Raw genomic sequence first — 25,592 nt, 5'->3', positions numbered from 1 at the left:
TTATTGTCCTTGTTATTATTCATCTTGTGATTTTTTTTTTTGATGGAGCTCAGGTAGGAATGATCAAATTGCTATGTTGCTTTTTTTCTTTTACATTTAGTGTTTTATGGACTGCCTCACAAGTGAATAACATTGTTTCTTGTAATTGAATAAAAATATTGGCATATAGGTCCACCAAAAGCATCCTTGCAATAATTCCAATTAGTTTACAAGATAACAGGGATGACAGGGAACTTGAGCTTTTAGTAGTTGGGTGATTACATTTGGTATTAGTGATAGTTGTTGAAAATGTCTTTAAAATTTATCTATGGATCAGTTTAAGGCCTGTCAGTTGTGGTTCACAGTTCCATTAGCTCTAATTTTAAATATTGTTAATATTTCGAGCTCTGTGTTTGCTGGACAGGAATTTGTTGCCTGTTAATTTATGAAAAGTAGAGTTTCTGATGTATTCTTGGAGCCTCTAGGTCATGCCTTGCTAGATAACTTTGTAGCTGCTATATTCTTACATATTGCCATGATGTTGCACAGTTTCTGTCTTTTCTTTGTATAATCTGAATTTATCAACATATTATTCAGACTCTTTAGGCTAACATTTTGGTAATTTCTAGGGATGATGACTGGGTCCTGAGTGGCCACACTTTGTCCCTCTGTTTTGACAAACACATCCATGTGATTTAGCCATTGTTCAGCAGTTCTTTGTTCCTATCTTGTTGTTGAGTTTCTGTGATTTTTCTTCATGGACGACCTTTTGATTACATTCCTTACATTCATCTGCTCTATTTAGAAGTAAACTATTTTTAGTGATGTTGGATCAGTCTGCTAGCCCTCCCCTATTGTCAGCCTTTGCTCTTTCTGGCTGATGTAATACCTATTTGTTCCAGAAGTAGTGTTCCAGAATGGTTGGTGAATGAGGTGTTAGGCTTAATGGAATATTCAGGTTGTTACCATAAAGTGCACATTTTAGAATTAATTGAAGTGGCCCTGGCATTAAAGTTCCACTAAATATTAGCTTAAAATCCCTTGATTCCTGGAAAGGCACTTGGGTGAGGCTTGGAGTCATAGGACTTGAGCTGAGTTCTAGGTCTGGCTTTGTCACTTACTCCTTTTGTGATCTTGGGTGGTTAAGACTAAAAATGAATACTCCAAGTATTTAAATTTTATAGGATTTAATAACAACAAAGTGAGAGAGAAAGGGCTTCCTTCAGCCGAGTGAGCAGAGCAAGGAGCCAGAGACCCAGAAGCCTGACCACTGGAACCAAAGAAGAAAGCCCCGCAGGGTGGGTTTCAGCAAATTTATAAACAAACCCACAACACAGGGACATAAGACAAGGGAACCCTGGGAAGAGTAAAGAATGCTGGGAAATGAAGTTCCCAGGGTACAAATGTTTAAAACACACAGGTGAGTAGTTTAGCCTCCTCCATAATTCAATATGAGGATACTGGGCCAAGGGGCTTCCGAGGTTCCTTTCAACTCTGGACCCATTGCCTTATGAGAATTTCACAGAGCTTTTGGAGAACTGGACTTGGAGTCAAGAAGTTGTTCATTATTTCTCAGTTGTGTCTGACTCTTTATGACCCCATTTGGGGTTTTCTTGACAAAGATACTAGAGAGGTTTGCCATTTTTTTCTCCATCGTATTTTATTGATAAGGAAACTGAGGCAAACAGTTAAGTGACTTGCCCAGGGTCATACAGCTAGTGAGTGTCTGAAGCTGGACTTGAACTCAAGTTTTCCTGACTCCACGCTTGTCACTCTAGCCATTGCGCCACCTAGCTGTTCCATTAGGAAGACCTGGGTTCAAATACCTCCTTAGACTTTTATAGTTAGTGTGAGCCTTCTCTAAGCCTTTTCTTCATTTGTAAAGTAGGGATACTAGTGAGAATTGAAGTTTGCAAAACCTTTTGTAAACCTTAGGATGCTGTATAAATGTTAACCATTATTATTGTTGTTGTAAAAGTCATGAAAAGTTTAAAAAAGTGTAGTTATTTTCATCTCTTTGTATGTTTAGACTGCTCTGGGAATTCCAGGTGAAAACCAATCAAATAAACATGTATTTCTTCTATCCATATTAGGTGAGAATGAGGGAAGCCAGTCTGGATCAGCAGCCTAATCTATGATGCTGGGCCCATTCCAGATGCTCTAGGAAGTCTTTGTGAGAATCTTTCTTGGCAGTCGGCTTTGCTTAGACATACTAGGGGAGTTCTGCTAATCTCCCTTCAGCAAGAGATGCAGAAAACAAGGTGTGATTTTTAGCAAGTGCCTCTCACCTTGTTCCTGCATCTTTGGAAACAGGAAGCTGCTTGAAATAAAATATATTGTTTTGCTTTTAGTATTTCTCCCTTCTCCCCTCTCCCTTCACCTTTGTATTCTACTGAGGGGAATTTTCATTAAAAAATAGAAATGCAGCTGTTTAAGATTTCCTTTCTCATGCTTATGCTGTCTTGAAATTGTCTGTCTGTGTCATTAATCACCATGGAGGTTACTGATTTCAGTGGATGTTGTTTCTAAAAGGGGGAATTGTGAACTCTTAAGAGAGAGGATTGGATTTGAAATACAGTGTATGGCAAAAGTCACCAGACAGCCTCACCTTTTTATTAATGCAAAGGAAATTGAAGCAGAAAACAGAAAACAAGCTATTTCTTCAAACCAGCCATGTGAACGAGACCCCTCATTATTGTATTCAAGTGTTCAGTGACTTATGTTTTACCATATGCAGCAGAACAAGCCCCTCTATAATGTTAGTGCCAGGAAATTTTGGAATATTTGTCTTTTGTCTATATACAGGCTAGATATAGGTATTTAGTGCGAAGAGAGTTCTTCAGGATAATCCCTTAAGTTTGAAGAGGAAAACCTTAAAAGTTTAGAAATTGCAAAAGTATCCCTCCTTGACTTATCTTGTATTTGTGTAACCTATTTGTATAAATTGTTTCCTTGACCCTCAGAAGATATCGATTGGGGGATCGAACAGTAGTCACTAAAAAAGATATTAAAATGTTGATGATTATTTGTTGTCCTGGGAGAAATATTGATGACCTTTGTCTCTTTCCCCAAAAGCCCTTTGTGCTTGAGTGCCCTTTATTTCTTCTTAAAGCTCACACTCCTCTCCTTGGTGATTCCTCATATCTCAAAGGCGCACTTTAAAAGAAGCCTACTTTACTCAAAATCCTTCTGGCTGATTGGCAGCCGAGGGCCTAAAAAAATGTTAGTAAGAAGAAAGAGCTGGGGAGGGAGGGAGTTGGGATAATGGGAGCTGTGCAACTCTATTTTGCAAATCCTAGGCATTATCCCACAATTTTGGTGTCACCTTTCAGCTGACAATTAAAATCTTTGTTTTATCAGTCATCATCCAACCCTAACAGATGGGTGCAGAAGCCATTTGATTTGTATTTCCCCCCCCCCCCTCAACTTTTCTGTACACATTGTAATTTTCTGTAATTAACATTCAGTGAATTTTTAAAGATGATTTATGGTCCTTAAAGATGGAATATCTATCTATCTATATATATATATAAATATATACACACATCCTATTTAAATTATGCTTGAGCAAAAGAAACATAGAACAGAATAACTACTAAGACCCCCATAGAAATTTGAAGATGATTTTGGTACTCAAGTCCACTCAAAGAAATCTGCTAATATTGTAATGTTTTTTCCCTTGCCAGGACCCTCCTTGCCTGGTGTCATTTCTTGAGCTCTCGTGGGATGAGATTAGTCTAAAACAACAAAGTAGCCAGATGTCTGGTTCTGAGAGAGTCCCAGAGGCCAGGCTACGGTAGGCAACAGAAATCGCGTGGGGCTGAAGATCAAAGATACCTGAGAATTACTTATGGGCACATAGTATATGTCATTCCCATTATTAACAGTCTGAGAAAATTTGTATCCCTAATTAACCCTTTTGTTGAAGTAACCCTAATTTTTTGTATATTTCTTAATAGGGTTTCTTTTCAATGCAGTCTAGTAGTATAATGACACCACCAATAATGATGATAATGAAAATAGTAATAAAACTCAACTATATATCCACCCAGAGAAGATGAAAAATTTTAGGGACTTAGTCAAACTTAACTGCCATTCTCATCTCAAAGGCAGCCATCCAATCAAGTACATATTTCATCTCTCAGTTAAAAGCTTCAGAAACAGTGAGCAGCCATTCAGATCAACAAATATTTCTCATCAAATCACTGAGCCTTACTCTTTAACAATTTTAGCATTGTTCTCAGTAGAAATTTTCAAGCCTAACTTCCTAGTTTTCAGTTGAATTTTGAATATGTCTCAGTGGAAGGAAATTTGTACCCCATAAATGATTTCCCTCCTTTCTGCCTCACTTTGCTAGGGTATTATTGAAATGCTCATTAAAATCTCTATTTCCCTCCCCTCACCTGTTGGTGTTATATATGCCCATCTGTAGCTACTATGTATATAAATGTGTATAATTCGAGGACTTAGGCTATTTTCAGTTACTTTGGGTTCTAGATGTTAGAAGCTTTTAGGATTAATTGACACTCCTGGGCACGTATAGACATCTGATTTTTGCCTTTGATGTCTTAGCCTCTAGAAATAAGTATCAAGACAAAGCAAAAGATGGCTGTGGTAAATGAAAAACACTATTTGTTTTGCACCTGGCAACAACAGAGCAATATTCATGCACCATTTTTCCTGGTGTTAGAACCATAAGCAGCAAGAGCAGAATTGGCTTCCTTTAATTCTTTTGGTATGACATTTTTTAGAACCAATTAATGCACCTACAGAAAATCTATAAAGGTGTCTTCTGTTTTAATTGAATATATTCGTTGGCAATTCAGTCCCACATTGTTGTTGTTGTTATTGTCTAGGGATCAAGGCTTCTTTTAACTTCTTGAGGGGAAGAAGCTTCAAGGAGGATTTTGCAGGGACTCATTGATTTTTTTTCTCTGGGCAATGATGAATTAATTCCAAATTTTGTCTTAAGCATTTAAGACAGAAGCAGAATTTACTGACTGCACAGATTTCTGGAGTGGCCCCTGAATGTTTTTTTCCCTAAAAAAAGAATTAACATAGCAATGAAGGTTAATTTGTATTTTCCCTTTTCACATTTGTACATAGCTGCTTGTTTGTATTTCTCATTGTAAACAATGAATGTATTGTAGCTTTTAAAAACCAGTAAGGTTGGATAGAAAGGCAGACTTGGAGAATGGGAGGTTTGGGGTTCAAAACTGGTCTCAGACACTTGGAAGCTGTGTGGCCCTGGGCAAGTCACCTGACGCCCATTGCCTACCTCTTACTGCTTTTCTGCCTTAGAACCAATACATAGTATTGATTCTAAGATGGAAGGAAAATAGTCCAAGTCTTCAAATTAAAAACAAACAACAACTTGTGAGTTTTCTGACTTCCTGTTTTAAAGGTCAGTTTTAGTGACAAATATAATTGTTTTTGTAAAAACCCAAGTGTCAGTCATTAATATGCTCACTCAAATCTAGCAATTGTCACGCCCCACAATATAAGATGGTAGGGTATAACCTATATTCATTTCATGAATGAGAATGGGCTCCCAGAATTAGAGTATAACCCAGCAGCTCCAGGCTACTCTGATAATGTGAATTCTTGTTTCTCTCTTCTCAAAACATTATCTTTCTAAATTTGAGATGAGAAGGAGAAGGAAAAGCCCTGGATAGGCAGAAGTTAGTTCTGGCAATTTCTTTGTAAGGCAAGATAAAATTATTGATGTCATGAGCAATCTGTGTATTTTTATGAATATACATATACCTGGCATAGCTTAGGTTTATTCATTGTCCATATAACAGTTAGTTGTTTACAGCTGTGACCATATGTTTGTGTGTATGAAAAAATATATACTGAGTAGAGATATTTTACTCTTTTAGTAACTTTTTCTTTTTTTCCCCTGATGTTCACTGTCATTAGAAAATGTGAAGGAAAAGGAAAAACAGCAGTTTTTCTGTTTGTACCATGGAGGCTATGGGCATCTGGGCATGCACACTACAAAGAGTGTTGCCTTAGGAGTTTATCATGGATTGGAATCTCAATTCTCTCACTTTATTGCCCAAATGACCCAGGGCAAGGTGCCTCATTTCCCTGGGCTTCCATTTCATCATTTGTAAAATGTGAATGTTGGACTTAACATCCCTTCCAACTCCATATCTGTGAACCTAGGACCTTTTTTCTATTTTTTTATTCCTCTTCTCCCTCCCTCCTTTCTCCCTCCCTCCCTCTCTCACTCCTCTCCTTTCCTTCATTTGCCTCCTTCCTTTCTTGGCCTTCTCCCTCCCTTGGCCTGGTCTGGATTGAAATAGTTTAATTAGGAAGGACAAACTGTTAAGGTCCCACCTCTTATCTCTTCAGTTATGCCTCCCCTCAATAAATGTTGAGCTTAATGATGTCCGTGTTATTACTCTGCCAGTGTTTGGCAATGAGAGCATGCATTTAGGTTGAATTAAGATAGATGCACAATTTAAGATGGTTTTGTTGGTTGGAACGATGATTCTCCAGCATGCCTATTCCCCATAATATATAACAAGCCTTGTAGATCTGGAAAGGCTCATGGTCAGTTTAAGTAGGCTGGCATATATTACAGAGAACTGAAAGAATGAGAGATTTCATTAAAATGCATAAGCCAAAAAGAAGGACAAGGTAGGAGGGAAGATGCCAGGGACAGCTCCTGTTCTCCTTCAGTATCCTCCTAAAGTCAAGATAAAGGAAAGGAGGCCCTCCCTGGGCTGGTGGATGGATCCCTTATGTCAGGGGACATGGATTGGAGTGGCACAAGATGACCAGACTTTGCATCTTCAGAGAAAACCTTCACAGTGATGAGATGACATCTCCATTGGGGGAATTTGAATAATTTTGGTAGGGCATGGGAGCTTTTTTTTCTTGGTTGATGCTATTTTGAAAGGTTCCTTTGACACTTGTATTTTGCTGGTTCTTATTTTCAGGGTTTTTTCTTTCTTTTGAGGTTTTGGTGTAAGAATCTTGAACATCTGGTTGTTGCCTTGGGTTCAGTTGCCCTAAGTGATAGGACCAGATGCTGCCAGAGGGGAGGGTTTGCAGTGCCTCTATGACACTGGTCGGGGCCATCCTAGGAGGAGAGAGTGACATACTTGGACAAAAACTGATCCATGTTTGAACCCTTAATTATGACTTGCAGCTTTGGTAGCAAAGTAGTGAAAAATAATGGGCAGAAATGAGTCTCGACGCTTACTTGACAGAAATAGAATGTTGGGTGCCTCTATTATAGAAAATCTAAGCGGCCGACAGGAAGGGAATCTTTTCTGTAGCTTGGATCTCCCCTTTTCCAATGGAGTGCTACATGGTTAAATATAAAATGAAACTACAACTGATAATCAAATACACCGAAATAATATTTGAGAACCAGGACTTCCTAAAGATACAAGTTTCAGTTATATTAGCCTGAGGACTTTGCCTGAAGAAAAAATGTATATGACTCAACAGCTGAAGGGCTATTCGGGGAGAAACAAAGTAAAATGGCATCTATTTTACTGTGTAATTTTTGTATTTCATATATAGTCTTATCCTTGGGAGAAATGACATGAGCATATACCAGATGGAAACTATCTCTGAGGCCAGGTCTACATTACGAAGCAAAATGAGTATCTAAAAAAATTCTAGAGCTTGAAACACAACTCTCCCTAGGGTTGTCCCTGCTACTCAGTAAAGTAGGTGGGATATATCTGAAGTCTATGGAGAATTGCTTACTTAGGAACTGAAAGCCCATTAGAAATTAATTACCTGTGTGACCTTGGTCAAGTTACTCAACCTGTGTGGACCACCACTCCCTTGTCTGTAAAATGAGGAGATTGAATGAGATAATCTCTTAGGGTTCTTTTCAGCTCTCAATCCCAATGTTTCCATGAAAAGGATATGTGATAATAGTATATAGTAGTGATTATATAGGCAGGGAACTCAGGTTCAACTTCGGTTCTGCTGCTGACTCCTAACATGGTCCTGGATTGTGTCCTCGCCCTGAGAATTAATTTTCTTATCTGTGAAATAAGAGGGTTAGGCTGGACCAGCAGTTTCAAACTTTTAGGTCTCAAAACCCCTCTATGCTCTTAAAAATGACTGAAAACCCAAAAGAAAGCTTTTATTTATGTGGATCATATCTATCTCTACTTTCTGTATTTAGAAATGAAAATTTATTACTTTTAAAGTGCTTATTTAAAAATAAGAGATCCTTTTAAAAAATGAAAAACTATATTTCCTAAAATTAAAAAAAATTAGGAAGAAGAATGATGTTGTTTCACATTTTTAAAAAATGTCTGGCCTAATAGAAGACAGTTGGATCCTGACATCTGTTTCACATATTCATTCTGTTTTGACATTTTATTTTGATTGAAGTATATGAGGAAAATATGGCCTCAGATAATTAGTTGGAAAAGGAAGGAATATTTTAATAGGGAAGTAAGATTGTAATATTATTCTGAAAATAATTTTGACTTTGAGGATCCCCAGGGGTCTGTGAAATATACTTTGAGAACCCCTGGACCATATGATGTCTAAAGTGTTGTCTAGTTCTAATTTCCTTTGATTCTATTAGGTGGCAAGTGGTAAAATGGATTGAGTGATGGACTTGGAATTTTGTAGGCCTGAATTTGTATGCTAACTCACAAGGTTGCTAGTTGTGTGACTGGGTAAGTCACTTAACCACTGTTGGCCTTGGCTTCCTCAACTGTAAAATGGGGATCAAAATAGCACCTACTTCTCTGGGTTGTGAGGTGCAAATGAGTTGACCTATGTGAAATACTTTGCAAGTCTTAGAATGGTATATAAATAGTCCTCATATATATTTATATATAAAACTTGTAAAAAAAAAGATGTTTCAAAACCCATCAACTGTGCTCAAACAAAAAAAAATGAGATTTTTTTTTGTTTTTAAAAATATATTTCCATTTTTTGAAAAATGGGGATTATTTCATCTCAATTTAGTGTTTTGTTTCTGTGGTGGTATTTTAAAAACTCATCAAATGGAGTAAATATCTTAATTAAATCAATTAATGCCTTAGACCTGAAATCCAAGATTAGATAAGGAGTCTTTTAGACCAACCTACATAAGTCCCATTATCCTGGTTGGAGTAACTGAGCTTGGAATGGAAATAGTTAAAGCCCAGAGCAAAGGGAATGCTTAGATTTCCATTTTATTTCCCTATTCTTTTGTTTACACTAGAGTGTAAGTTTATGCCTTTCAAGAATTATAACAGTCTAGGTGACTATATATATATATATATATATATATACATATATATATATATATATATATATATATATATATATATATTCTCCCCTGCCACCAAATGGCTAGTGAGTATGGTAGTTTTTAAATCAAAAATCAAATTTCAGTTTTTAATGACCCAGAAGATGCATTATGTTTTGTCAAATCATGAGAATTTATTTATAAAGAGATTTGGAATCCCCAAAAGGTCAGAAAGGGGATTATAATTTTGCTGTTTAACACACATATGAGCATTAATATTTATAATTGAGTTTAATATTTTGTATTTACAGTTCCATCAATGTGTAATGTGATATAGTATATTTTTCAGAAACCATTAAATAGCCTAGACTTAACCCACAGAAGAAGACAAATTATTATGGTTTTTTCTGTTCTTTTTATATTTTCCCCAGATTGCTTGGTAAAGGTTATAGTAGGCAAATTCCACCATGATGGGGGTATCTATCCTCTGTCTTGTATGTTTGGTAGTTACCCAAAGAACTGATGTGTTACAACCTAGTTGTTTGTCTCATCTGTTGATGGAGTGTGCCAAAGTAGTTATTGCTAAGCCAACAAGAGTAACTCTAATGGGGAAAATCTGTGTTATTTGTTGGATATAGCCTTGTTACTTACTTTTTACCTAATTATTTGAATGCACATAAAATGTATTAGATTGGTTTCCTTAAATAATAATGTTAGTACTCTAGCATTTAATATTCATGGAAATGTTAGATAAATGCATTTTTTGCTAGACCAAAGGATTCATTTTTTATTAAAATATGTACAAAACCAAGACATAACTTGCTTCTAGAGAGTCATTTTTTGGGAGTATATGAGCAGTTGAAACGGTTTCCTTAATAATTGGCGACTCACACATGCTTTTAAAAGAGCCTAGTGTTGTGTAGTTCTAAAAGCCTTTATTTTATTGGACTAAATTGTCCATTATGTGCCTTCTTCATATGAATGAACCCTCTTTTTAAGGGGATATGGACTAGGGAGTATATGACTATTGAGTATGTGTAATTTGGCGAGCTGAATTTGATTTCAAAATGCTTCCTATTAGTGTTTTATAGGTTTTGTGTAATGTGTAGTAAATAAAACCTTTTAGAAGGCTGATTCTCTTATCTTTGCCTTATTAGGTATGAACAGTGGCTTGCGGTGAGGCAGGGGTCAGGCAGTGGAGACACAGATATAGTAAATCAGAGGCTCTCATAACTGAACAGTATTGAAATTGAATCTAATAGAGACCAGACAACAGTGAGAGCAAAGGAAAAAGGGAAAGGGGGAAGATACTTATCCTATGGTCAGATCTTGTCATCAAAAAAGAAGTCAGTATTTCTGAAGGGTCATGGGAGAAGTATTAAGTGAAGGCCAGTAGTGGTGTGAAAGTGGCATTGTTTTATCTTTTATTTCCTCTTTTAGTCAATGGTAATGATTCACCCAGCTTCCAAACCAGTGTGCACAAAAGCATGTGCTCCATGTGGGAAAGCCCCTTAAAACTGGATTTATTTAGGTTAGAATAAAAATCAGATTTTAAGAAACTACCCATGTGGGATTTTTTTCTCCCTTCTCTCTCTTTTTTCTTCCTCCCTAGAGGAAATAGTGATAGCCACTTCCCTTACCCTCTTATTGATTGAGATACCTCCCGAAAACCGGCTGCCCAAACCATTAGCCTGACCCACCAGTGTTTTTCAGTGTTTGGAATGCCTATTGCCGCCTTCCTCCTATGGCCTTCAGACAAGCTCGACTTTCAGAAGTTAAAAGGCAATAAGTCAATCCCTTGGAAACGATGCAGAGACGTAGATTTGAATCATAAATAAGGAAACGCATTGAGTACATTAAACAGACATAGAGAAATGGATTTCTGTCTTTTGTAGGAAGGTAATTGGGCACCACAGCTTGGCAGGAGCTGCTGCTATCGAGCCGCCTCTATCTGCCACCGGTTGATAGGCAGGTGATAAGGCAGCTTCCACTAGGGTCTGCACAGGAGGCCTACCTAATATGCTGTCTGCCCTAAGGGCCTATGGGAACACAGTTGGATTATTATGTTAATGCATGAGCCTCCTGCCCTCTTCCTATCCCAGCTGGGTTCCCTGTTGTTAGGGCCTGCTTTGCACTGACAGTGGAGTAATATGCTTCATGATTGAAAGGGCAAAGGGGTTTGGAAAAAAAAGAATAAGACTGCACAGATATGCAAATACAGAAGGAAGTCTGGAGGAAGATTTTTACTAGAGGTAGAAGGGAGAAAGTTTAGGAGGAAAGCTGGCCTCCAAGTCTCTTCACTGGGCTCTGTAAACTGTTCATTTCTTAATTAATTTCTTGGACTGCAGACTTTCCCAACCCCAGCAGAAGGCCTGCTGAAGTGCTTACCAAAGCAGGCATTTAGGTTGATTTATTTTAAACTAAGGTGCTATAATGCATGGGTACCTGTGTACAGTGCTGACAGCAGGGTATTTTTCAAAACCTTCATTACTCTTTCAGAATCTGCATTCATGTCTTACACTGTATTTTATAGTAACATAAAAAAAGATATTTGTATTTGCTGGTTAGTTAAAAAAGTCCATATATTTAAACTCCTCTTTTTCTCTCTTAAAATAGAGGCTTTAAGAAACAACTTGAACTTGTTATTTAGGAGAGTAATACTTTCTGACGATGGCTTCTTCAGTGGTGCTTGATTTCCCAGTGGGGGGGGGGGGGATTTCCTGGTCAAGCTCTTTGTGGATAGGTGAATCATTTGGTGGAAGTCCAGACTGATGCTCATACCATGTGGAACTTCTGCCCCCAGAGATTTTCCCTCCTTGGAGTAGGACTTCCCCTGGAAGAGGCTAGACAGATGGGATCCTATGTCACTGAACTCTCATAATGGTGGGACATGCTTCTAAATGGTTAGTTTAACATTCTGAGTCTTACTTCTAATAATGGGTGATGTGGTATTTAAGAAATGAGTCTTTTCAGAAGAAAGATAAATGTTGTTCAGTGGTGTCAGACTCTTTGGGACCCCACCAAGGTCTTGGCAAAGATACTGGAGTGGTTTGCCATTTCCTTCTCTGGCTCATTTTATGGAAGAGGAAACTGAGGCAAACAGGGTTCAGTGACTTGCAAAGGGTTATACCACTTGTATAAATGGAAATTTTGTGCCTTTGAACTACATCTCGCAGCATCCCTTTCCTCTTTCTTCCCCACCTTGTGTGCTTGCATATTGTATATAGTTGTGGGTAACTCCTCTCGCTCTCTTCTCTCAAAACCACGGCTAAGTTAGCTCCCTTTTTACTCTAGCTTTTAATTTTAGTTATTATTAATAAATCTTATTAAACATGACACTTGGAGTTATTGTATATTAATTTTTAAGCTTACACACTAACAAGTGTCTGAGGCCAGGTTTGAGCATGGGAAGAGGAGTCTTCCTGATTCCAGGCCCAGCACTCTCTGCACTGCACCTCCTACCTGCCTTATTATAGAGTGACAGCAGGGAAAGGGCCCAGTCTGAATTTGGCTTGTTACTGCCTGGATTCCATCCTTCTTTCTGAATTGTGTCTCTTAGAAATGCTCCATAGAGCACAGTTCTTCTGTAAGGGCAATAGAAATCTCAGTTCTCAGGCTGTCATTGAAAGCTGCATTGTACATTGGGGCAATTTTCCCCCATTAGAACTTGGAAGATCGGCTGTTTGTATTTTGCCTGGATCTAGACAACCCGGTGTTCTTCCTTGGATGCCCTGTTTCCTTTCACCTAGTTTAGGGTTTCATGCTGTGACATGTTCATGGGGGGCCCTGGATGAGAGCTGGGCAGGCGTGATCATTGAGTTGTTGGAGGGAATAGCCACAGCATAGGAGCAAGTCCTAGGACCAGCCATTTAGATTTGGAAGAGAACTAGAAAATTCTCTGAAACAACCTCATTTTACAGAGGAGGAAACCGAGACACAGAGGAGTTCAGTGACTCATGTGGGACAAAGAGGCAGTAATTAAGTACATGGAAGGGTCGGCATCCAATTCTTTTGAATTCAAATCCAGTACTCTTTCTGTAGCATCACTTTTTATCTCGAGTATTCTGTTGTCAGTGAGTCATGTCTGACTCTTTGTGACCTTGTTTGGGTTTTCTTGGAGAGACTGAAGTGGTTTTCCATTTCCTTCTTCAACTAATTTTATAGATGAGGAAACTGAGGCAAGCAGGGTTAAGGGACTTGTCTGGGGTCACTTAGCTTGTGTGTGAGGCCAGATTTGAACTCAGGAAGATAAGTCTTCCTCATTTCTGGCCCCACACCCTATCCACTGCATCTCCTCTCTTGAGTATTACTTATGTCTTATTTCCTTACCTCGCTTCTACTTCCAAGTGTATATCTTCAGCAACTATCTAGTTTACCTTAACTTTGCACCTTCCCTGGATGTTTAATGGCTATTTTAGGTTATAGTGGCACAGCAGCATTATCGTTATGTGTGAGGCTCCCCCTCCCCCTGCCTTAGTAAACATGATATTAGCCAGTTGTGGAATGAATGGCATCTGCCCCAAGTTTGAGTCTTAGCTCTGCCATTAGTACCTTTAATAATACTGTGAGCTGAAGTGGGCTATTTGATCTCTGTGGGCTTCACTTTCCTTATTTGCAAAATGGGGGAATTGGACTAGAGAACCTCTAAAGTCTCATCCAGCTTTAGATCTATGATCCTGAAGAGAGGATCAGTCATGTGCATGCCAGAATTTTCTGCTTGCATTTCATCTTGGACACTAACTTGATGCATTTCCCCTTACAAACTTTTAACTGTAGATGCAGAAGAGAAACATGTATACTGAAGGGAGAAAAATCAAGTTACTGCTTTTACCTTTGATCAGTCTGCCTGCCATACCTGTGTCAGTAAGACAGAATTTGTCTTTAGACCTTGTGGAGTTTTTGGAAATGGTTTTTGTTTAAGACCACCTGAGCAAGTAGATCAGCAGTCTAAAAAAAAAGCCTTTAAAGGAAAAGTTTCAATTATGGTGCTGTCATCAAATGGTACAAGCCATTTCTTTGGAGTTTTTATTTTTTCCAGCCTCCAAAAAAAAAAAAATCAAATCTTATTTTCAGTCCCTTGAGTTGCATAATGAAGTCTTCAGTAGTATACGTTTTTTATTAAACATCTTTTTTTTTGGACCACAATTTGCATTTCAGATAATATAACAAAACGTATGTATTTCAAATATTCATTGCATAATTGTGATTAGAACATGTAATCCCTCAAAAGATGTTAATTGCAATTTAAATTTACGTTGAATTTAATTAAGCGAGTTGGGGATTAGAAAATAGATGTAAGGAGTAGTTAAGGGAATAAATTTTATAGAAAAGCTATAAAGCTAGTGTGATTTTAAGGCCAGAAGGATGAGGAAAAAGATTAAGGGAGGAGAAGAGACAGGTTAAAAGCCAAACAGAGAATTATAGCTTAATTTAAACCTCTTCAAAAATTTTAAATTATACTGACAATCTGGGTCATGAATTCAGTATAATTGATGGTTAAGATGAAATTTAAATATCCTTGATTATTTCTTGAGACATTTTCAAATTTATAGTATAGTAAGATGTTTTATATATGTGGCAGTCTGAGTTTTTTTAGAAGACAGTTTTTGTGTGTATACATTTTTGTGTACATTGCGTATGTTGTATACACATGTATCTTAAATCTTTGTATTGACAACATTTGTTTTCATATCATCTTTATTTCTAATGTCCCTCCCACTATCCCCACCCCCACCTAGAGGGCTATCCCTTGTAACAAAGAAAAAAAAGCTATTCACCAAAACATACTGATACATCAGTCAGATCTGACAGTAGTCTATTTTCTACCTCTAAAGCCCACTGTCTATGCAAAGAATTGATTCATAGGGAGTAGATGGTTTACATTTAAGCAGATAATTTTTTAATTCTATGAGTCTTTCACTATATTTATGTTGTTATTAATATTAATGATAATAAATGGCATTTACATAGTACCTTAAAGTTTACAAATAAAGAATAATCCCATTCTTAGTATGTTATGGGGAGTTCATGAAAAGGAACACTCAAAAGACCCAACTATGTTTCTGAGCAGAGGTGGCAAGTGTGCAACCAAGAGATGGTGCTGCCTCATCAACTGGATTAAAGATATTATTGAGTAATATTTAGCAAAATAAATAAAAATACAATAGAATATGGATGTTATGTTGCTTTTTTCTTTTTCTGTTCTATAATATCAGAGACAAATTTTTTTTCACTTCCAAATTCTCTCCCTTCTCCTATCCCTTCCCCCATTCAATGAAAAGATAGCAAAAACAAAAAAAAAGATTATAAATATGTAACATTATGCAAAACAAATGTCCACTTTGCCACACACCCCTCCCCTGAAAAAGAAAGAAAAAATATTGTTCAATATGCACTCCAGTACATTAGTCCTCTTTTGGAGGAGGATAGCATATTTCATCATGAGTCCTTTTGAATTGTGGTGAATCATTGTATTGATCTTTCAAAGTTGATTAACTTTACAATATTGCTATTAATATTAATTATTCTCCTGGTTCTGCTCACTTCACTTTGTATCCATTCATATAGGTCTTCCCAGATTTTTCTGAAACCATCTTTCTTTCTTTCTTTTTTTTTTTAAACCCTTACCTTCCATCCTAAAATCAATACTGGGTATTGGCTCCAAGGCAGAAGAGTAGAAAGGGCTAGGCAATGGGGGTTACCCATTGCCCAGGGTCACACAGCTAGGAAATGTCTCAGGCCTGATTTGAACCCAGGACCTCCCATCTCTGGACCTGATTCTCAATCCACCAAGCCACCCTTCATCATTTCTTACACCCTAGTAGTATTCTATTACATTCATATCTCCCAACAGTATGCAGTTTTTTAAGTCCATATTTGGTCAAGAAGAATCCTTGCATATGTTTAGTAGTTCCTATTTCTATTTGAGTTTGACACCACTGTTTTAAAAATAGAACCTGATTTCTTGGATTTTTTTTAAACCAAGGAAATGTTTTGTTTCTTTTCTTTTCTTCATCCACTCCTGACTACAAGGTGCATTCTGTGGAGAATTCTAGTTAAAATGTGAATTAGATTATAGGATTATAGACTTAAAGATAGAAGAGACCTTAGAGAGCATTTGGTTCTAGGGATCTTAAGACACTCAAGGGCTCCATGGATAGATTTCATGGTGTCCATGAACTCAGCTGGGAAAACCAAAACAAAACAAAACTCCATACATAGTGATAGCATTGGGCCTGGAGACTAGGTTCTCTAGTTCACAGAATGAGGACTGGAGAGGTAAGAACTGTCTACTTCATTGAGAAATCTCAGCCCTATCAAAATACTGAATGTTTTTCTTTCTGCTAGAGTGACATTGAACCTATATAAAGCAGTGAAACTCATGCTCATAAGTTTTTCTAGGTATTATTTAATAATAATTGTAATTAATAAAACCTCAGTTTCCTTATGTGTAAAATGAACTGGAAAAGGAAATGACAAACCACTCCAGTATCTTTTCCAAGAAAACCCCAAGTGGGGTTATGTAGAGTCAAATGTGACTGAAAAATGATTAAACAACAGCATGATTTTTTCTATATACTTTGAATTTCATTATTGTGCATGCATCATCTTCCTCCAGCATAATATAAGCTCTCTGAATACAAGGACTGCTTTTCATTTTGTGGTTATATCCCAAATCCTAGAACCACTCCTTAGACACAGTAGGAATTGAATAAATATTTGTTGAATTGGTTTGAATTTCCTTGAACACCATAGCATTTTAACACTTCATTCCCTACAACCTGGGGAGATATATATCTCATTTGTTGTATAATATCTCATTTCCCCTTACTATATCTTATATTTCAGGCATTTAATGCACAATGAACTACATGCTATTTTTCCTTTTACTTAGATACCTTAAATGCAGGTTGGTCCACACTTATAAAGCTAGTGATCACAAAAATGACAGTAATTGATATAATCCTTTATTTCAGCACTACCCCCCCCCCCAAACAAAATGGCATAGATTTTGGAATAGGATCCAAAGGGCAGCATTTGAAAAAAAGATGTTTTATTCCCTTGTTCTACTTGAATGGAAAAATAATACACTTTGGAGCTGCTGAATGTATTGTTTAACTAGACCTCTAATCATGTTATAGATGATGTGTCTCCAGAAGGGTTTGGGGACAAGACCTTTAAGTGTTTTTTATCACAGCTTAACATCTCTGAGAATTTGAACTTAAATAAGAGTGTGTTTGGGAGGCTGTTATTACACTGTATCCTTCTGAGACCATCTTCTCAGGTAATTTTTTTTAGAGAAAGTCACTTATAGATATAAAATGTTTGACCAGAAGGAAGCCTCAGATTGGCAGAGTTACTTATATACCATTGTTCAGCTGGGCCCCTTTATTAAATCATCTCTTGGCAGCCCATTAGTTGTGGTGATACAGCTGTTCCTTGACCCACTGAGCAAGTCTGTTCTCCATCACAAAGAGAACTAACTTAAACATTTTCCAAAGACTTAAAATAAAAAATAAAACTTGAGGTGTTTCTCATGCCTCCTTCCTCTTTGCCCAGATTTCCTCCTTTTTGAGAGGTTTTTAACATGCATTTGCAAAATGCACATTCCATGTTTTTGTTTTGTCTGTGTATATAGACACATCGCCTAAAAACTGTATTTACTTAATGGAGAGAATGATGCTTAGTAAGTAAATTAGACAGAAGAATTCAGTTTTTAGGAGGATGTGAAGCAGTGAGACTCTGATAACAAGATATCATCACATTTCTTGATCATGTTGCCTTACTTCTTTTCTCTGATTTAATTCATCTACAAATCAGGAAGGGATTGTCATGATTTTAATTAATGATGGTAGGACAGGGTCTCTTAGAAGCCCTAGCTTCCATCAAGAATCAATTCAAGGGGGCAGCTCAGTGGCTCAGTGGATTGAAAGCCAGGCCTAGAAACAGAGGTCCTGGGTTCAAATCTGGTCTCAGGCACTTCCTAGCTGGGTGACCCTGGGCAAGTCACTTAACCCCCATTGTCTAGCCCTTACCGCTCTTCTGCCTTGGAATCAATATACAGTACTGATTCTTAAGATGGAAAGTAAGAGTTTTTTTTTTTTTGAAGAATCAATTCAAGTACTTACTCCCACATCAAGTCTTTCCAGATCCCTTCACCTTCTAGTGTCTCCCTTCTTCCAAATTACCTTTTATCTCTTTTGTGTGTGTTCAGTTTGCATGGATTTGTATATGTAAATGTCTCTGTTCCAGCTAGACTCTAAGTTCCTAAAGAGCAGAGAGTATTTTATTTTTGTCTTTCTATCCTCAGATGCTAGAATAGAATCTACCACATCATAAGCTTTTAATAAATGCTTAGAGACCCGTGATGGTAAGGACCCTGGGCTAGAGCCAGAGAAATTGATTTTGAGTCCTAACTCTGCCATTTGGTATGTATGTGATTTGGAACAAGTCATTTAACTTTCTCAGATATTCAGCTTCCTTAAATGAGATTTGATTAACTGATAAGGAAGGCAGGGAGAATGGGAGGGAAGGATGGAAGAAGGAAAAGAAAAATTAAGTAGTTTGATATATAGGTGGATATATGAATGGAGGATAGAGGTATGTAGGTAAGTAGATGGATAGATAGAGACAGATATATGCATGCATAGAGGGTAGAGAGAGAAGAGGTAGATGATGGATGAACAGATGGATAGAGGCTATAGATAGGTAGATGGATAGATAGAGAGATGCATAGAGGATGAATGGATGGATGGGTGGGTGGATGCATAGAGTTTAGAGATACGTAGATGGATAGATAGATGGATGCATAAAGGATAGAGACAGGAGAATGGATGGATGGATGAACAGAGGTGGATAGATGGATAATAGACACTAGAGACAGATAGATGATGGATAGAGACACAGATAGATAAATAGAGAGGGGGATGTAGAGACAGATAGTCAGACAGATAGATGGATAGATGCATAGAGGATAGAGATAGGAAGATGGATGACTGCATGGAGGACAGATAGGTAGGTAGGTAGATAGATAGATGATAGAGCAAGCATTTATGGGAGAAAAAGCATTCTGAAAACCTTAAAGAATTATGTAAATGATAATAATTATTAATTATGAGTGTTTACTGTGTGCCAGGTACTGACTAAGGATTATGGATGTAAATAAAAGCAGGAAAGGTAGTTGCCCCCCCCCCCCCCCCCCCCGGAGCTTGCATTCTAATGGGGACAACTCATAAAAGAGAGCTAGAAAGGGGCATGCACAGCTTGGTGCCCAGACTAGTTCTGGGCAACACAAGGCAGAAGAAGCTCATCCGTTAGAACTTGTGTCGAGTTGGAGGGGAGGAGTCTGCTATCCAGAGCACAGCCGGCATGATTTGGACATCATGGTGGGGAAGGGGGGTGGGGACTTATTTGGACCCAGGCCATTTGCCTCCAAATCCACTGAGGATTTTTCTTGTGGTACTGTGGCTCTACCCTAATTTTGTAGGTGACTTTGATTAAAAATAGCTCCAATTTCATATGTATTCATGACTGTCTTTTAGAAATACTATTTCAGACTTTGTTAAAACTTTTTAATGAAGAAGAAAGAAATTTATGCTGTGTGAATTTACATATCTTCTGTGTGTTGTGTGACATCTCCGTCTTCATCTGTGGGAGGACTTCCTGGTCTGGAAGCTTCCCCTCCTCAAGCAGCTGGTAATTAGTCTGTAATCTTAGGACTTAGCCTGGGGGCACCAGGAGCCAAGCTGCCAGGATGTGTCAGAGGCAGGGCTGCCACTGGTGCATCATCCACTGGCTCTCTGGGCTTCCTCCATGCCTCCAAGGCTCTCCCTCTTCCTGTCTGCCTCTGCTCTCACTGACCTCCTTCATGTCCCAAAGAGTCTGACCATCTTCAGGACATCTTTCCTGACTCCTGTGCCAGGGCCTACCCCACTGGTTATTTCCAATTTATCCTGTCTATATCCGGTTTGTGCATCATTGTCAGCCAGTTGTCTGGTCCACTTGATGGCATTCCTTGAGAGAAAGGACTGGCTTTTGCCTTTCTTTGTCTAACTAAGGTTCAGTAGAGGGTTGGGGCACAGAGTAAGTAGGGGCTTAAATTCTAGTTGACTAACTTGAATCCATATTTTCCTTATTCCAAGGCTAGCTTTCTTCCCTATACCACACTGCTTATCCAGGAATCTAGGTAAAGAATAATTTTTGAAAAGTCAGTCAGGGTCTAGCTAGGTGGCCCAGTGAATAGAGCTCCAGGCCTGGAGTTGGGAGGTCTTGCATTCAAGTCTGGCCTCTGACACATCCTAGCTGTGTGACCTTGGGTAAGTCACTTAAATCCAGTTGCCTAGCCCTTGCCACTCTTAGAATTAACACTAAGAATGAACACTTGGAATGAATACTATTAATGCTAATACACTTAGAATTGATACTAAGACAGGAGGTAGGTTTAAAAAAAAAAAGAAAAGCCAGGCAGAACAGTTGCCAAAATATTGCTAAGACTTAAACTTTCCTATTGAATGTCTATCCTCAGTAATTTTTTGGTTTTAAGTAGCTCTCACTTTTTCCCCAAAGCAGAGGAATAAATGAAATCCCCTTAGAAACCTAAAAAAACCCATCCATACAAAAAACTTCAACATTTTGTTACAGTTTAGTTCCTCCATGTTAACAAATTCTTATTGATGCAACAATGTGTCATAAGTAAAAATCTATTTTTTTTCCTCCCTCTTCCTCTTGAGCCTCCCCTTCTCCTTGAACTTCTCATTTTACTAATGAGGAAAATGCGATCTAATATTTTGGATTAGCATTCAGAGGATTTTAAAATAGGAAGACATGTCAGAGGTCGTCTCCTCCAAGGGAGGAAGCCACTCTCCAGCCATTCGAAAGGGAGGCTTCAGAACGGAAAGCTAAGGTAGATGCCATTGACCCACTCTTTCTTACAGCGAGGGAAGGGGCAGTGAGCGGCCCTGTTTCCTTTGGAGTTTGACGCTGCTGAGGTAGATGACTTGGCCCTTGGGGCAGCCTCCTGAGCCATTCTCTCTGCTCCTGAAGCATCCCATAGGCAGGCACCTGAACGCTTTAGGTTTAAGCTTTCTCGGAAGCAGAGGGCTGGAGGAGATGATCGCTGAGGTCCGTGTAAGTTCCGTGATTCTATTCCAAGTTATTTCCCAGAAGAGGACAGGAAAGCTATTTTTACTGTTAATGAAAAGCTGATGAGAGAGTTCTTGCTGGGGCATTGATCCAGGACTCTCCTAAGACGCTCTGAGCTCGCAGACCTAATGGATGGCTAAGTAGCACTGTGTGAGCGAGCGGCTCCCCTCCTACACAGGCTTGTGGCAGATAGGGAATGTTTCAGCAGAGGCTATCCGCTGTGCTCCCTCTTCTCGTTTGGAGAGTGACTCCCAGCAGAAGCCCTCATGAATAGACAAGATAGATCTGTTGTGTAGGTTATGTGTTGGCTTTAAGTGCAGTTTCAATTAAAAATTAGTGGAATACTTCCTGTACGTGATGACCCCTATTAAGAAATTGAAGAGGGGGCAGCTGGGTCACTCAGTGGATAGAGAGCCAGGCCTAGAGATGGAGGTCCTGGTTTCAAATCCAGCCTCAGATACTTCCTAGCTGGGTGACCCTGGGCAGGTCACTTCACCCCATTGCCTAGCCCTTACCACTCTTCTGCCTTAGAATCAAAACATAGCATTGATTCTAAGATGGAAGGTGGAAGGTAAGGGTCTAAAAAAAAAAAGAAATTGAAGAAAAAAGGCATTTTAAAAGAATGTTAAGTAGCAGCTGCTGATTTGGAAATGTGTTTGGTTCTCATTCCTATTTTTTTTTTTAATGGATTGTGCGTTATGGTCTGAGGCCACCTAGTCATTGAAGAATCCCATTTTTGAACTACAAATAATTTTTTAGATAAAAAATTTTATTTCTGGGCTTCTAATTTCCTCTGTTTGGGGACTCCTTTCTCTATATGGGGAAAGGTCCTCTGACTAAACAGATCAATAATGTCTCTGTAACCTACAGTCTTAGAGAATTCCCTGGGCTAACTAAAAGCTTAAATGACACCAGGCAGACAGAGGTGAAGTGACTTGCCCAGGGTCACATGGTTAGGAACTCAGGCTGTCTGGACTTCAGGCCCGGCTTTCTATTTGTTGTGCCCTCTTGATGCCAAGGTTTAGACGGCTGGTTACAATTCAGAGGCAGGACTTATATCCCAAAGCTTCCTGATGCCAAAGCTGGCCCTTTATCCATTAGGTATTAAGAACTAGACTTTCTTTTCCTGTGTAACATTTAAGTCAGTAGCTGCAAATAGTTTAACTTGACTCTGCACCCAGGGGTACCTATTAAACCCAGGAGCCCTATTTTTAACACAAAAACAAATATTTTTCCATTTCTAGTCAGACATCTAGTTTTTTCTGCTTCACCTTGGACTTGAGTTCAAATATGGCCTCAGATCCTTAGTAGCTATATGACCCTGGACAGGTCACTTTACCCCAAATGCTTTTGTGGACTTGATTATCAAATGAGCTGGAGTAGGACATGGCTAAGGGCTTCAGAACGTGTCTAGAGGAGCTGGACACAACATAAAGGACACATAGGAGGGACACTGTGGGAGAAGACCTGGGGTCCTTCCTACTGGAAATCTGCTTAGAAGAGATTCCCCCACTCCATAGGACCAATGTGGGCTCCAGATCCAAGCTCAGAGGGCTCTTCGCCTCCCCTGCCTCATGGCTGCCTGCAGATGACCTCGGTCCTCCCAAGGAGGCTGGCCAAATCCAGTGTCGGGCTTTGCCGACGCTGCGTGAATGCAGGCTGTGGCGAGGTTCTTTCGTGAAGCTGCGCCTGTGGCCGCAGCAGATGTGGCCAGCTGGCAGGATGGGGAAGGACTGTGTGCTGCATGGCCAGACAAACTTCCAAAGGATAAAGCTGGCCTGTTGAAGCGCTTCTACTTCTAAGAGAGAAATAATTGCTGAAAGACGTGAAATAGGACAGTGCCAAAATGATATTTGGGGAAGCCAGGAAAGGATGAGCGAGGCCTAATCCTCTAGATTAGATTGGAGGTATTTTCCCGCCAACATTCATTGTCATGTGGTTTGAGTTACTGAGATTGTTGGCCTTCTGGAGCTTTCCTAGAACCTAAGGCAGGCTTTTAGCTGGAAAACTAAAAAACAACCAATGTAGATCCCAGGCCCATTTATTAAAACAAACAGCCAATAACCACAGTTATCGAAGCTGTTTTCTAAACTTTCAGGATTTGCTTAATTCAAATCAACAGACTTTTTTTATGTTCACCCATGTGGAAGGCTTAGAAAGTTTCATAGGGGAAGTAAGGAATGTCATCCGAGGTATAATTGAGTGAAAAGAAAGTGTGATTTTATGTGTATATCTATCAAAGGGGAGGGATAAACGGTGAACAGCCCACACGGTCCATTGGTTTCCTCATGGCATCAAAAGAAAGAGATGCACATACTCCTTCCTGACCCCTCCACGATTGTCATGTGGGAAAATCTGGACAAGAGTCCTACAGGCAGACACTGGAGAACCGAAGACTGCCATCCCAGGTTTGAGGATTACCTGTGTTGGTTACACTGGGCTAGGCACTGCTGGTGCAAGGGCAAAACTGCAGTGTCCCTGCCCTCAGAGGACAAATTCTTCTGGGGTAGGGGATGGGCGCCACGGTTACAAGGAGAAATGGACACTTCTATATTTAAAGTTATGCCCGTGACTTCTGGTAGAAGGTGTCAGTACCCAGAGGTTGTGTATGTGAAACTCGGAGCAGCTTAGTTTGCTGGGAAATATGTGTGAAAGGGTATTGTTGCAAAAAAAAAAATAGTAAGTGGGACCTGTGCTACACAGGGCTTTCCAGTGTCAGTTTTAGGAGTTAGCCCCTCTTTTTAGTCATTGGAGGGGGACAGTATAGAAGAAGGGAGACAAATTATGAGTTGTAGTTGCCTAGTAGAGAGTTGATGAAGCCCTGAATTAAGGTTGAGGATGTGTGAGGGAAGAGAATGGGATGGATTGAAATTGCTATCACAAAAATGGACTTGGGTATTTATCAGAAATAGAGAAACAACTGTTTTATATTAATGATTTATATTAATAATATATGATAATATGAAATGTTCAGAAGAGAAAATCCAAATTGCTGTAACCTGATTCTTTTCAAACTTCAACAAAAATCAATCTTTCTTTACAGTTGGATTGTGAGAAAATGCCTTTTTTGTATGCAACATCTAGAACCACTGTAGGTATCAAACCTCTAAAAGATGGTTGGAAGTGTTAAAAGGCATCTATTTAGCTTGTCTTGGAAGGGCTAGCTTGTACAATAAATGATTTTGGCTGAATAGGTAAGATGTTCATTGATGTGAGCCATTTTGTTGCAGTGTTTTTTCTTTTTTTTGTGGAGGTGGGGTGTGCATTTTAAGAATTATTTAAGAGTCCCTGCATGCTTAGAAAATAATCTGAATATATGTTCCTTTTTTCAAGCCACACCACACAGTAGGTTATTCCATCAATGCAAGAGAATGACTTGGAGCTGTAGCTGGAACGATATGTAAAAATACAGCTTGTGAAAGATTTCCTTTATTAACTGTCATCATCCACAGAATATATGTTCAAATAAACGTTGTGTAATAACTAAATTTGAGATTAATAGGCCCCTTAAGAAACAGCGAAGTCATTCAGAATAGTCAGTGAAAAATAGGCTATGAGGTGGAAACATGCACATATTGTCCTGCTTACATGCTCTCTTTGGTGTCATTCCCATTTATCACTGTCGGCCAGCTCTGTTCTCATTAAAACACTCTTGCACAAAAGCAACTTAATTTTCTTAAGAGGAGAGGACACCTGATTCAATTTGGCACCCAGAACCAGTAACTGGAATATATGTTTTTTTCTTGCCCGAATTGAGATGAATAGTTAAGAACAACACTCTCCTGTCCCATTCTCTTCCAGTTCACCCTAAGATGATTAAGGATATTAAATACCTTTTTTTCCACAGTTGTCAATAAGCAGATCTGTAGAAATAGGCCATGCTCTAAAGAAAATGTGGCATATTAGTGAAAAAGCAGCCAGCTGCTAAGGATTGAATATGAAATGAAAATACAAATCTTGGAGAGTTCTTGAAGTATTTTTTAAAACAAAGAAATGAAAGTGGGCATTGGAGGGTTTGTGTCCATTTATTGGCCCATACCCCCAAATTAATATTTCTTGAAGCACACGAAACCCTTGTAACAATTCTACAACATTCCTTTCTGTTTTTTGGTGAAGAATCCACACCATTTCCATAATAGTTTTTTTTAAATAAAAAACTTGCTTTTTACTGTTTTTAAGGTTTTGGTTCTCTCAGTAGTGGACTCAATCAAGAAAAGCAAGATCATTGTTCCCTTTAAATTTGAGT

General features: G+C 38.7%; 1 protein-coding gene across 5 annotated transcripts in view; it reads left to right on the top strand.

Annotated features, from left to right (window-relative positions):
* Window positions 1-25,592, top strand: part of SLC10A7 (solute carrier family 10 member 7) — a 288,157-nt gene that overhangs the window by 55,708 nt on the left and 206,857 nt on the right. Inside the window, exon 5 of one of the 5 annotated variants that reach the window (XM_056802749.1) lies at window positions 3,666-8,116. The exons of 3 other annotated variants lie outside the window; for them this stretch is intronic. In XM_056802749.1, the coding sequence (XP_056658727.1) occupies window positions 3,666-3,779 (114 nt within the window). In that variant the 3' untranslated portion in view covers window positions 3,780-8,116. Of the gene's footprint in view, window positions 1-2,072; window positions 3,407-3,665; window positions 8,117-25,592 lie in introns of those variants that run through there. One more of the 5 variants, XM_016423192.2, reaches the window with a different exon arrangement.

The sequence above is a fragment of the Monodelphis domestica genome, chromosome 6, assembly GCF_027887165.1.
Source record: "Monodelphis domestica isolate mMonDom1 chromosome 6, mMonDom1.pri, whole genome shotgun sequence".
NCBI classification, from domain to species: domain Eukaryota; kingdom Metazoa; phylum Chordata; class Mammalia; order Didelphimorphia; family Didelphidae; genus Monodelphis; species Monodelphis domestica.
The sequence above is the reverse complement of the archived record's forward strand: the minus strand, read 5'-3'. Positions and strand labels throughout refer to the sequence as shown.